This window comes from Ailuropoda melanoleuca, chromosome 3 (assembly GCF_002007445.2).
Source record: "Ailuropoda melanoleuca isolate Jingjing chromosome 3, ASM200744v2, whole genome shotgun sequence".
In the NCBI taxonomy this organism is placed as follows: domain Eukaryota; kingdom Metazoa; phylum Chordata; class Mammalia; order Carnivora; family Ursidae; genus Ailuropoda; species Ailuropoda melanoleuca.
In genome coordinates, this window is record NC_048220.1 from 10,346,438 (window position 1) to 10,359,145 (window position 12,708).

At 34.8% G+C, this 12,708-nt stretch overlaps 1 protein-coding gene across 2 annotated transcripts in view; it reads left to right on the plus strand.

The window, feature by feature from the left end:
* The window catches only part of DMXL1 (Dmx like 1), a 128,467-nt gene that overhangs the window by 18,607 nt on the left and 97,152 nt on the right, over positions 1-12,708 (plus strand). For both annotated transcript variants that reach the window (XM_011220019.3, XM_002915452.4), the window contains exons 4-6: positions 2,337-2,415; positions 6,831-6,963; positions 11,605-11,671. In XM_011220019.3, coding sequence (XP_011218321.1) covers positions 2,337-2,415; positions 6,831-6,963; positions 11,605-11,671 — 279 coding nt within the window. The remainder of the gene's footprint in view (positions 1-2,336; positions 2,416-6,830; positions 6,964-11,604; positions 11,672-12,708) is intronic.

Below are 12,708 nucleotides of genomic sequence, written 5' to 3' on the forward strand. Positions count from 1 at the left end.
GATCCCATAAACGCCGGGATCACGCCCTGAGCCGAAGGCAGACGCTCAACCGCTGTGCCACCCAGGCGCCCCAAAGCCAGTCAGTCTTATTAGGCTCTTTGCTCAATTCTGAAATTGGTTAATAGCTATTCATTATTCCTGGGAATATTAGAATGATAACATGATGTCAAAAACTGTGCAGAAGTATGTTAACCATAAATAATTAATATGTTTTAATAATATACATACCTTTTATATATCTTTTAATATTTTTCATTTCATTTTTGCTTAGCTCATTAGTATCTTAAAATTCCCTCTGTCTTGGGGCGCCTGGGTGGCACAGCGGTTAAGCGCCTGCCTTCGGCTCAGGGCGTGATCCCGGCGTTGTGGGATCGAGCCCCACATCAGGCTCCTCTGCTATGAGCCTGCTTCTTCCTCTCCCACTCCCCTGCTTGTGTTCCCTCTCTCGCTGGCTGTCTCTATCTCTGTCAAATAAATAAAATCTTAAAAAAAAAAAAAATTCCCTCTGTCTTGGTATGACAGCTGTTATTTCTTTTTTATAAATAAGACAACAGAGCCCCAAAGAAAATTAATTGGTTGACCATTGAAATAGCTGCTGAGCCACAGAACTAAGTAAAACCAGCTGTATTGATTCCGAAGTGTGAGCATTCTTTTCCCTACCATGTGTTAATGAAAAAACATTTTCTCTAGGTTAACTGATACTCATTTAAAAATTTCATGGAAAAAGAGTCCACAGTCCTCCACTGATTTATATTTGTGTTGTGTATTACCTAATGAATCCAATATTAGAGGCCCTGATAACCTATGAATTAGTTATTGATAGTATTAAACGTAAGTGATTACTCTGCTCAGAATGATTTATTTGAGATAGTATTCCATAAGTATTTATTGAATGAGGTAACTGACTTTTAAAAAAAGTTGGTATGTTATGTTAAAATGCCTTTATTACAAAGGGTAGAACCAAGAATTTTAGTTTCTGCCCATTTTCTCATGTACTAAATAAAATTGTTTAATGTAATGCCAAAAAGTCAGTGAGAAGAGGCTGGTTTATTGATAGGCAGCACTGACTTTGCAGAACGGGTTTAGAAAAAGCTTGATGAATAAAGGGAAAGCTGGATCAAATGGAAAAATGGACTTGGAAGGTACACAGAATCTGTAATTCCTGGGTAGAGTCTCAGAGGATCTGTAGATTCTCATAAAAGAGGTATTATTTCCTTTCCTGTGTACATTTTAGAATATTCGTTTAAGGTGGTGATTCTTTATGAGAGGAAAAGTTCAGAATCACTAGTTGGACTATGTTCCAGATCCTGCCCTCGGGATTTCTCAATCTGTAGGTGTGGGGTTGTGCCTAGGCACTTCTATGTCTGTTTCTAGAGAGGGCTGCGATGTGCACTATGATTAAGAGCCATTCCTACAAGGCAGTGTTTCATAAAAGCATATTTTGCAGACCCCCTGTAGAGAATCGCCTGGGGTGTTCATTTAAAGTACACATTCCTCATTCTGGTTTTTTTGAGCCTGAACCTTTGGATATGTGTCTCAGAAATCTGAATTCTTAGTAAACATCTCAGGTTATTGTACTAAAGTATAAGAACCACTACATTAAAAGACTGTTTATGGGTTTCAGTCTTTTAGAGGTTAGTGAAATCAACTTAGTAGCCCATAGCCTGAACTTGAAAGGAAGTAAAATGGAAAATGTTAGAGTGCATCACATGTAGTAAGGGTAAACCTAGATTGCATTTGTGTGTGTGTGTGTGTGTGTGTGTATGTGTGTTTTGGGTCCTATTGCAACATATATTTCTTACTGGTTTACAAGTAAAAATTTTTGAAAAAATGTTGCTTTAATGAATGAAAAAACTCTTAGATAATGGAAGTGTTATATCTCGTAATGTGAGTTTTCACACGTACTTTTTGATATCAGATGAGGATGAAACATTAAAAGAGAAGGAAGCCTCAGCACAGACACATATACATTTAAAATTAAACCTTCGTAACTATAATAATATAAGGTAATCATTGTAATTTTAAAAATATCAGGTTAACGAGAACGCTGTCCAAAGTGGCACATGCTTACTGGTTGTTTACGGTGAAGACAGGCTTTTGGACCTCCAGGAATGGGTATTCATTCTCTTACTAATCTCTTCCATCACATATTTCTTATTATTCTCAGCTGAAATTGAACATTTTGTTCCCCACTAAAAATGACTGCATGGTCACTTATACCTCAAAAAAAAAAATGACTTCATATATGACTAAATAATAAGCATGAATGTATATATTTGATAGAGAAAAGCTGCCAATAATAATTGGCTAAAGGAGTTTTTCTATTTTAATTTTAGGAATTATATAGTCAATGGCAGAAAAGTGGCCAGTTTTTTCTGGAATCAATAGCACACAACATAACTTGGGATCCTTCAGGTAAGAAATAACTGAAATGAAATATCACTTGCTAGGCTATTTCTTTTATTACTGTCCTATATTTCAGTTCTGCTTTGCGTGAGATTGTGGGGAATAAAAAATGGGTAAAACATTATGTTCTTTTAGAGCTTATACTGAAATGAAGACAAATACTCACTGTAATACCTGTTGTTTTGGGAAAGAGACTTTAATTCTTTCTGGAAAATTGAAGTTTAATTGAAGAGGAGCTTTTTGACCTGCGATGATTAGGTAGATTTTAACTTTGAGATTGGGGATAGATGGGAGGAGAGAAAAAGAAGTAAATTCTAAGGAAAGATAATGTCTGTATGTATCACTTACGTATTTCCGCATTAAAAAAAAATTTCAAAGCCATTTTTGCCAATCTACCACAGTGAGTAGAGGCACAGAGAAAGAAAGCATAAGGTACATTCTCTTAATGCTTAGGACTTCATTGAGGCTGGAGTGAGTCTGGTGATAAGGAGATAAGACTGCAGCATATTATGGAAGGCCTTTAAAGTTATGCTAAGGTATTTGATTTTAATTCTTTTTGACTATCCAGAAAAATATTATATGTTTTGAAAGTGGCTCCTGACAAGCTAAGATTTATGGTTTTGTATGATTTTTCTGGTAGCAGTAAGTTGGAAGGAACAGGAGGATAAATATTTATAATTATTCCTAATTACCTTTGCACAGTATGCATTCACAGTAGTGTGAATGAGAAATAAGAATTTATTTCAGGACCTTTAATGTAATAGGTGCTTAATTAATGTTGAATGACTAATGAAAGGAGTGTATAGATATGAAAAGGATTTAGGCGATAGAATAGACATTACTTGACAGTTGGATTTTAGAGTATTTTGAGAATATCTGTGTTCACAAGAAGAGTGATATGTAGGAGTTATAGATGGTGGAACATAGGTTTTGTTTGGACATGTACAATTTGACATGCTTGCATACCATATAGCAATATCCAAAATATAGAAATTTCTAGAATATAAGAAGTTATGTTTAAACATAGAAGCCATCGGTTTAGATAAGATAGTTTGCATTTTCATATAGTAGGTGAAATGGATAAGAAAAAATGTTTATTTAGAAAAACAAAGTTCAGAATGCTTGGAAATTTTTTAGAAGATAAAGATTATCTTTGAGATACTTTTTAAAAAAAAAATCAGTGTTTTAAAATGCTTTTTCTTATGTAAGGATGTAGGATTCTCGCCTTCTAGCCGGTAACCTATATGTATATTTTATGCATACAGTAGAAAGAGATCAGACCTGGTTTCAAATTTGCCATTTAGTTTAGTACAGCCATTTATGTGTAACTCTACTATAGATAGTGAGACTTAGGTCCCAGTTAATGCCTGTTTCTCCAGTGATTGTTAATAGTGTCACCTTTTGCTCTCAAAAAAGTTCCTATATGGATGATATATTATAGGGTTATTGTATTATAGCCCAACATTCTATTGTAATTATTTGTTGACATGGTTTAAATTTTTGATTAGACAAGGGCTGAGATTCTATTTTATTCAGTATTTTATTTTGGGGGGGGCCATTTGGGGCTTTCAGTAAATGTTCACATATTTGACTATAAGTTTTATGATCATGAAATTACTTAACAGATCAAGAATGGTTAACTCTCTTGTAAATTCAGGTAATAACTATTTCACAAGCAAGGTTTTTAATGATCAGATACGGCAGTGTATTTGAAAGTACTTGGTAAATGATAAGAGCCCTATAAAAATAGTGTTAGCAAGTAAACTAGCTACTTGAAGTGTCATATTTATAACTGCAATAAAAACATTTCACGTTAGAATTAACTGATATTTCTTTAGTAATAACATAATAGTTGATTGGAAATTTTGTACCATTGGTCTATCAGTACTAATGCTTTGGAGGATAGTATTAATGTTAAATTCCTCTGTCATCATTACAGAGTTGTATCAAAAGATAATTACTTATTTTCTTAACTGTCTAGTAGTGACTTGACAACAGCTTATGACCATTATCTCTTTGTTATGATTAAGTTAAAATTCACGTAGAAGTTTATTATTTTACTTTTCATAATTAAAAAGTTTAAAATTTAATGGTTTGGTTAAGAAATGGATTATTGTCATAATAAATATTTGGAAACAATTAGTATATTATTTTTCCAAGTGAGCTTTAATTATTTATAAACAGATTTTAAATATTTTAAGTGAGTTATTAGTATTTTGGTTTTGATTGATACTTAACTATATGCCAGGTATTGGAATATAAAGAAATTTTTTCAGATGATGCTACTAAATTGACTGTAGTACCTTTGTATTTTCTCCAGATCCACTATGGCATCTGGCTTAAATCATAAGATTTTCTCTTTAAGACTTTTTATGTATGCTTTGTTTCCCTACTTTACTATTCATACCTCCACCCTTTGTATTCAGGTCAATATACTGTACCACACTTTAGCTATTTTTGTATCATTTCATAACTAGAATTATTTTGTATTCTGTATTAATCTCTTAATCCTTTATGCTGTGTCTTAATTTCAACTTCAGCTTATGTTAAAGAAAATTTGTAGAAACCAAGCTCATAAATACAGAGGTGAGATTGGCGATTGCCAGAGGCAGGAATTGAGGGGTAGATGAAATACGTGAGGGGGGGTGGTACAAAAGGTACAAAATTCCAGTTATAAAATAAACAAGTCCTGAGGATGCAATGTACAGCATGGTGACCATAGTTAACAATACTTAATTGTATATTTGAAAGTTGCTAAGAGAGTGGATCTTAGAAATTCTGGCATCACAAGAAAAAAATGGTAACCAATTGTGGTGACAGATGTTAACTAGATTTACTGTGCTGCCATTTTGCAGTATATGCAAAATCAGATCATTATATTGTACACCTGCAATGAATATAATGTTATATGTAAGTTATATCTCAATTTAAAAAAAGAAAACTTGTGTCTGTTGTTATTCTAAACAGTGGAATAATAACCAAATGTAAATGGAATGTCTCATTGGTGCTTTCTAAGCTGTTTTTATCTGTTCATGAGGCTTTCTATCTAGTTGCTACTGTTTATTGAGCTTCTGCTAAGTGCCTGGCCTGTATTAGATGGGTTATACATATTATAGCTAATCATTGCAACAGCTGTATCACACTTATGATTTTATAGGTGAGAAGAAAATTGAGGCTCAGAGTTTGTCCCACTAGATCAAATTCACATGACTGACTAAGTGACTTATTTGGGATTTAGACACAAGAGTTTCTGATCTACAGTCTGTTTTGTTACAGACCCACTTTCCTTTTGAAGTAAAGTGATCTTTCTAGAGATACACAATTCCACAGTCCTTAATTGCCAAAGTGAATGCCTTACTTATTTTAAACTTTTTGACCACAGTTGTGTCTCTTCCTTTCTCTTTTTTGATTGGATGACAACATAGCCGCCTCCTCAATTACCCAAGTCATAAGTTGAAATCTGTCCTTAAAACCTCTTGTATCTCCTGTTTTTTAGTTGGTGTCAAGCCTTGAAAATTCTGCTTTTGAAATGGTTTTCAAATCCTTGCTTTTATTTTCATATTTGATTCAGATCCTCATGATTTCCTTTGTGTATTATAGTCAGTTAACCAGGTTTCCCTGTGTTTTTGTTTTTCCTTATCTCATCTATCTCTAGTCTTAGTTTTTAAAAAGAATCTTTACCTTTCTTTGTGTAGTGGAGTCTTTGAAAGCATGGTGAAAATTATGAGTTACGTCTCTAGAAAAATGTACATGCTATGCAGATAAATTTTGCGTATTATCTCAGCAGAGGGAGCTTTACAGGCCTCTTCAAGTCCATCTGTTGACATCTCCCCACCCTAGTTCAGACTCCTTGTTCTAAAATACAGATCCACTTATATAACCCCCACAGACTTAAAGCTCCCAACCATCTATAACAAGGTCCAAATCCTTATAAACTTTGAAAATGCTTTACAGTCTGACCCCAGAAACTTTTCCAACCTTATTTCTTTTTCTAAGTCTACTGTGCACCTTATTCCTTAACCATAAACGAGATTATGAATCATTCTTGGGAATATATTTGAACTTGTATGACTTCATGTCTCTCTTTACAGTATGTCTCTACCAGAATGTGAAGTCATCATGAAAAAGGACAGTGCTTCACTTGTCGTTGTATTCCCCCCCAGTGGCTAGTGCAGTGCTTGGTACAAAGAAGATGCTCATTAAATGTTTGTTAAATCAGAGATTATATGACCTATTCCCTTTTTTCCCAAGCTGCTTCAACAGAATTAAAATACAGCCTCTGTCTCTCCCCCAAATCTTTTCGTTATTTAACTTTTCTTAGAAGTTGTGTTATTTTTATAGTATTATATGAAACTCTTGACCGTGTGACTTAACTCACTAATTAAATAAATAATAAATGGTGAATAATGTATATATATTTTTAGGCAATCGTCTTTTAACTGGTTCTAGCTGTTTGCAACTGTGGTCCAATGCTAACTTGGAGAAACCATCTGAAGATGAAAATCCAGATAAAACAGATCTTAATTTGGGGGACTGGAGATGCATTTGGCATTGCAAGTAAGCAATTAATTAGGGGATTAAAATGATAAACCTGTTCATGTGGGTTTTTTTGTGAATGTCTTTTAGTTTGTGTAAAACTACACTAACATAGAAATATTGATTTTTTATTCTGTGATAGGTCTTTTCTTATACACAGGGGATGCACTATTTCCCATGTCAGCAGATCCAGTTTTTTTAATTATTGAATAAAACACCTGGAAAGAAACATAAGAAATTTGTTAAGCTTGTATGATTATCATTAAGTAGAAACTTGCCAAATTATACAAAAGGAGACAGAGACCCTTTCCATGCTTTTGACTAGAAGTTTTCCTTTTGTGAAGAAGTGTTTTTTTCCCAAGTTACTTTATGTATTGAACATAATCCTTGTCAAAATTCCATTGGAATTTCTACTTTTGAGCATAGTTTTAAACTTCTTTTAAAAGGTTAAATATGGGGGCGCCTGGGTGGCACAGCGGTTAAGCGTCTGCCTTCGGCTCAGGGCGTGATCTCCGCGTTATGGGATCGAGCCCCACGTCAGGCTCTTCCGCTATGAGCCTGCTTCTTCCTCTCCCACTCCCCCCTTCTTGTGTTCCCTCTCTCACTGGCTGTCTCTGTCGAATAAATAAATAAAATCTTAAAAAAAAAAAAAAAAAAAAAAAAAAAAAGTTAAATATGGAAAAATCAGGGAAACTGAAAGAAATAAAAAAATGAAGATAGCATAGTAAAATGAATTCTAAAGCTAGAGCTGGTCAAGCAGTTTGTTTTTGATGTAGAAACAGATTAGGGTCCAGGATTAGACACAGTTACAGGGAGATTCAATATATAAAGTGTCATTTTACATCATGGGGTAAACTTGGTAGCCCTGTGGAGAAAATGAAATTAGAGTCTGTTTCATACCTGACACCACAATCAGTGTCAAAAGAAGGAACCATTGAATTTCTATACAATGAAACAAATACTAGAAGAAAATACAGGTGAATTTTTGTAATTTAGAACTGCAGTGACCATTATGGTAGCAACTAATGACATACCACTTTTGAGCCCTTGAAATGTGACCAGTCTGAATTGAGATGAGCTGTAGGTATACGATATACACTGGATTTCAAGAACTTAACGCAAAGGAAAACAATGTAAAATATCGCTAATTTTTTAAATTGATACATGTTGAAATGGTAATATTTTTGATATATTAGCTTAAATAAAATAATTTATTTTTTTTCAGATTTCATTTATTTGAGAGAGAGTGTGCTAGAGAGAGAGAGCGCCTGTAAGCGCATGATTGCGCACATGGGCGGTGGGAGGAGCAGAGGGAGAGGGAGAAGCAGGCTCCTCTCTGAGCACAGAGGCAGGGGGCTGGATCCCTGGGATTCTAGGATCATGACTTGAGCTGAAGCCAGATGCTTAACCAGTGAGCCACCCAGGCTCCCCTTAAATAGAATAATTTCACCTGTTTTTTTACTTTTTAAAAATGTGGCTACTAGTAAATTTAACATTTGATGTTTATGTTCTATCACTGTTGCATGAAAAATGCTGCCTTAGGTTAGGGAAGACTTTCTAGGTATGATACCAGAACTACAAACTGAAAGGAAGGGAAAGGAAAACATCGATAGTTGGAACCGTATCAATAAAAAGTTTCTGTAAAGAAGGAAACTAAAAAGTTGAGGGGAAATATTTGCAATTTGGAGTTAATGCCTTTTTTAAAAGGAGGTCTTAAAAATTAACTAGGAAAAAAACAGATAATAGTAAACAAAAATGGACAATGAAGAGAAAAATTGTAAATGGTGGTACATAGGAATAATAGCAAATTAAGTAAGAGTTAATGGACCTCACTCAAAATCAAGAAATGCAAAATATCCAGAAAGAATAGGATGAATAATATATCCATTATTAGTGAGTGTTTGGAGAACAGGTACTCTTATATTCTGAAATAAGGGAGTGCAGTTGGTATTTTTCTGTAAAGCAATTTGGAAGTATGAATCAACAGGCTTAATTTCTTTAATACCCTTGAGATACTAACTCCAAGTTTCATTCATTCATGCAACAAATATTTGCTGAGTGTTTATCATGTTTCAGGCAGTGGTAAAAGTGCTTGGATTATAGTACTGATCAGGTAGGGAGAGAGAGACTATAAACCAGTAAATCCATATGACAGAATGTTAAATTGCATTTTTCCTGAGTCAGTTTTATATGAAACAGTAGTAAGAAATATATCAGATCCCAAAGCAAGAGTAAGGTAGACCTGGTATAGAGAGTTCAGAAAAGAGGTTTCAGAGCAGCTGGTTCCATGTATTTTGCGCTCCTCAGCTAGGTCATAGGTTTTAAAAAGGGTTAACCTATGGAGAGGGAATAGGATTTTGCATAGAAAATTCTTTAGCAAGAGTTCCTGTAAGCTTGTGGAGAGGAAGCAGCAAAGTGTTATATTGCCTTCACCGCAGGGCTTCTGTGGGTTCAACTGAGAATTTGAAATGTGTTTCGTGCATTTGGGAGAGAGGAAGAATCTTAAGTTAAATCAAGGTCAGAGTGTATAGTAATAACTTAGATTAGACATACTATTTGTTCAAGATGGTTATTTAATTAAGCAAAAAGCCATGGCACTCGGGTTTCAATTTAGAAGCAGCTGATTATTGCACTAACTGGAACACATTTAAAACATCGAGTTTGATCACATTCCTTTTGTGATGCATTTATTTTTTTTTAAAGATTTTATTTATTTATTTGACAGAGAAAGAGACAGCCAGCGAGAGAGGGAACACAAGCAGGGGGCGTGGGAGAGGAAGAAGCAGGCTTATAGCGGAGGAGGCTGATATGGGGCTCGATCCCATAACGCTGGATCACGCCCTGAGCTGAAGGCAGACGCTTAACCGCTGTGCCACCCACGCGCCCCTTGTGATGCATTTAAAACACTTTTTATACATGTTAGATGAAGATCAGTAGTACGATAGAGAAAAGTAAGTAGGCCAAGAGGAAGAAGAGTAGAGGTGACTTCTGAGTATAGACCTGGGGACTTGAGGGAGCAGGCGAAGGACCCTGCAGGCAGAGGGAACCTCGAGCACAGACTCTGTGGTCAGGGTGCGCGTAGCTTGTGTCTGGAGTAAAGGCCGCATAGAGGTTGTTGTGAGGCTTTTGCCTTTTATTCCGAGTTGGGAAGCTCTTTTGAGGATTTTGAGCCGAGAGAGCACTGAGGACTGATTTCCCCTTTAAAAGAACCTGCCTTAACTGCTGTTTTGAGAAGACCTGGAGACAAAGGTCATAGTCATGGAGAGGACTGCCATGAAGATCAGGCACTTTTAATTATTTGTTTTAAGAATATCCTCAGAATTAACCAGATGCATAAAAATGCATATACAAGAATGTTCACTGCACCAGTTTTTTTGTAGCAGCAAAAATGAGAAAAAAGCAGTGAATAGTTAAATAAATTATTTTGAGGCATTGCATATACTGTAGTGGAATAGCATAGCCAGTAAGATAATACAGACCTATACACATTGATATGCAAACATGTTTGTTACATACTTTAAAATAAATATTACAAAGCAAATTGTAAATATGACCTCACTTTCCATCCCCTCCTTCCTCATATCCTATCACAGAAAGTAGAGAGGGTGGAGAGATGGGTCTGGAAGTCTGTGTCTTAAAATGTTAGCAATGGTTTTGCCTGGGAATGGGTGTGTGGTATTGGTGAAACTGATGATTTCATTTTCTTCTTTTCATACATATGTATCAATATTTTCTATTACATATTTTTTACATTTAAAATCAAGAAGAAAAGTTAATGTTTTTATTAGTTTCAGAGGTAGAATTTAGTGTTTCATCAGTTGCCTGTAACACCCAGTGCTTATTACATCACATGCCCTCCTTAATGCCCATCACCTAGTTATCCCATCCCCCCCCCCCCAATCTCTCCTCCAGCAACCTTCAGTTTGTTTCCTAGAAGAAGTTATTTTAATTTGGAATAAACTGTGACAGAATTCCTCTTTGGCCTCCTTCACAAATAAATTAAAGACGAATCTGTCTAAGCAGGAAATTGGGTGAAGAAAAGGAAAGCAGGGATAGTGAGGGTGGTCTTGAGATCAGTGTACAGGGTAGCCAGAAGGGAAGGCAATGAAGGGACAAGAGCCAAAGCTGCTTGAAGAAGAAAAAGGCAAGTGTGCACCAAGTGTGTAGGTGAAGCCAGCAGGCTGACTCCGGCCTGCTTGCAAGTCCCCCAGTATCCCGCACATAATCTTTAATTAGGTAAATGCTACCTTAAGCGAGAATTCATTTCAAAATCTTGATGTATTGTCCATGAAAGTGTATGTTAAAATATAGGTATCTAATGGCTTTGGAAATTAGATTTCCAAACTGGAAAATGAAATCTTTCTCTTTCTTATATTCTAAGGCGATGAGAGCTATGATTCTTTGTCCTATGCTTTAAAGACCGATAATGTCAGTCATTCTTGTAAGATTCTTAGATAATTTCACATAAAATAATTTTTATATTTAATTTAAACATTTATACTTTTTATTTTATATATGTGAGGTATACTTAAAATTGAGTTTGAAACTTGTGTTATCACAAAATTTTCCATTATTTGAAGCAAGTTGCTGAACGTAGTTTATAGAATATTGAATTCTCTCTAATTTTCCTTAAAAATTATTTCTTACCTGTTTGATTTACAGAACTGCTTCCCAAATTCATTTAATGAAATTTTCACCGGATGGAGAATTTTTTGCCACTGCTGGGAAGGTAATTTGTGAAAATGCTGTTACTATTGGTTTATTTTGAGACATCAGAAACATGAACTGGCTTCATTAATTTATTTACATTGAAAATATTTTCTATTAAAATGTTAAATAGCAAAAATTGGCTAAATATTATTGTGTTAAAAGGCAATATGGTATAATTGAAACAAAGACTTAAAGGTATATCTGGATATAAATCTGCCATTTACCAACTTTTTGATTTTGGTCCAGTGGTTAATCTTTTTGAGCAAATATAAGAATTTACAGACTTTCTAGGAGGATATTTGTAATCATTTTCACGTTTTTACCTGCTGATGTTAGAACAGTATATTTCCTTGAAATTATTTATTTGTAATTATTGGTTCACCGAATAGTTCACTTACAACTCCATGTGTGAAGTTCATTGTTCTCATGGATTGTAGCTTTCTGTAGACAGAGGATGTGAGATACCCTAAATCCTCAGGGAGGTTTTTGTTAGGAGAGAAGTGAAGCTGTTTGTTCTGGTTGACTGTAAGCATCAGAATGCAATTATAGCTTAAAAGCAGAACCTGGTACATTCTAGTCCCCTTGTTTTTCCCTTACTCCCCAAATTAAGAGATGCTATTTTAATTGTACTTAGAATATTTTATATAGTAGTAGCTATTAACTCGTTATTATCATTGCCAACATTTACTTTGAGCATTCATGTGATACTTCATGAAAACTCTTGTTTTCAAAAATTAGCAGTCTTCATAAGCCTGCTGGTGGTAATGATTTCTTATTTGATGTTTGGCTAAGTGGGAAAATGAACCCTTCATCTATAGTCTTCTTCAGTGAGTCCATTTAGCATAGTGTATGATAACTAGTATTTTCCTTGATCCATTCCTTACAAAGTATACATTCACGCACTTTAATTCTCAAAGCACAATTATGGAATGCTGAAAGAAAAGTATCAGAATTAGAGATTTTCTTCTCAGTTCCTCTGGACCCCACCTTCCTCTCATCCCTAAAGTTCTGTGATTGGGGAGAAAATTCTTTTTTTTTTTTTTTTTTAAGATTTTA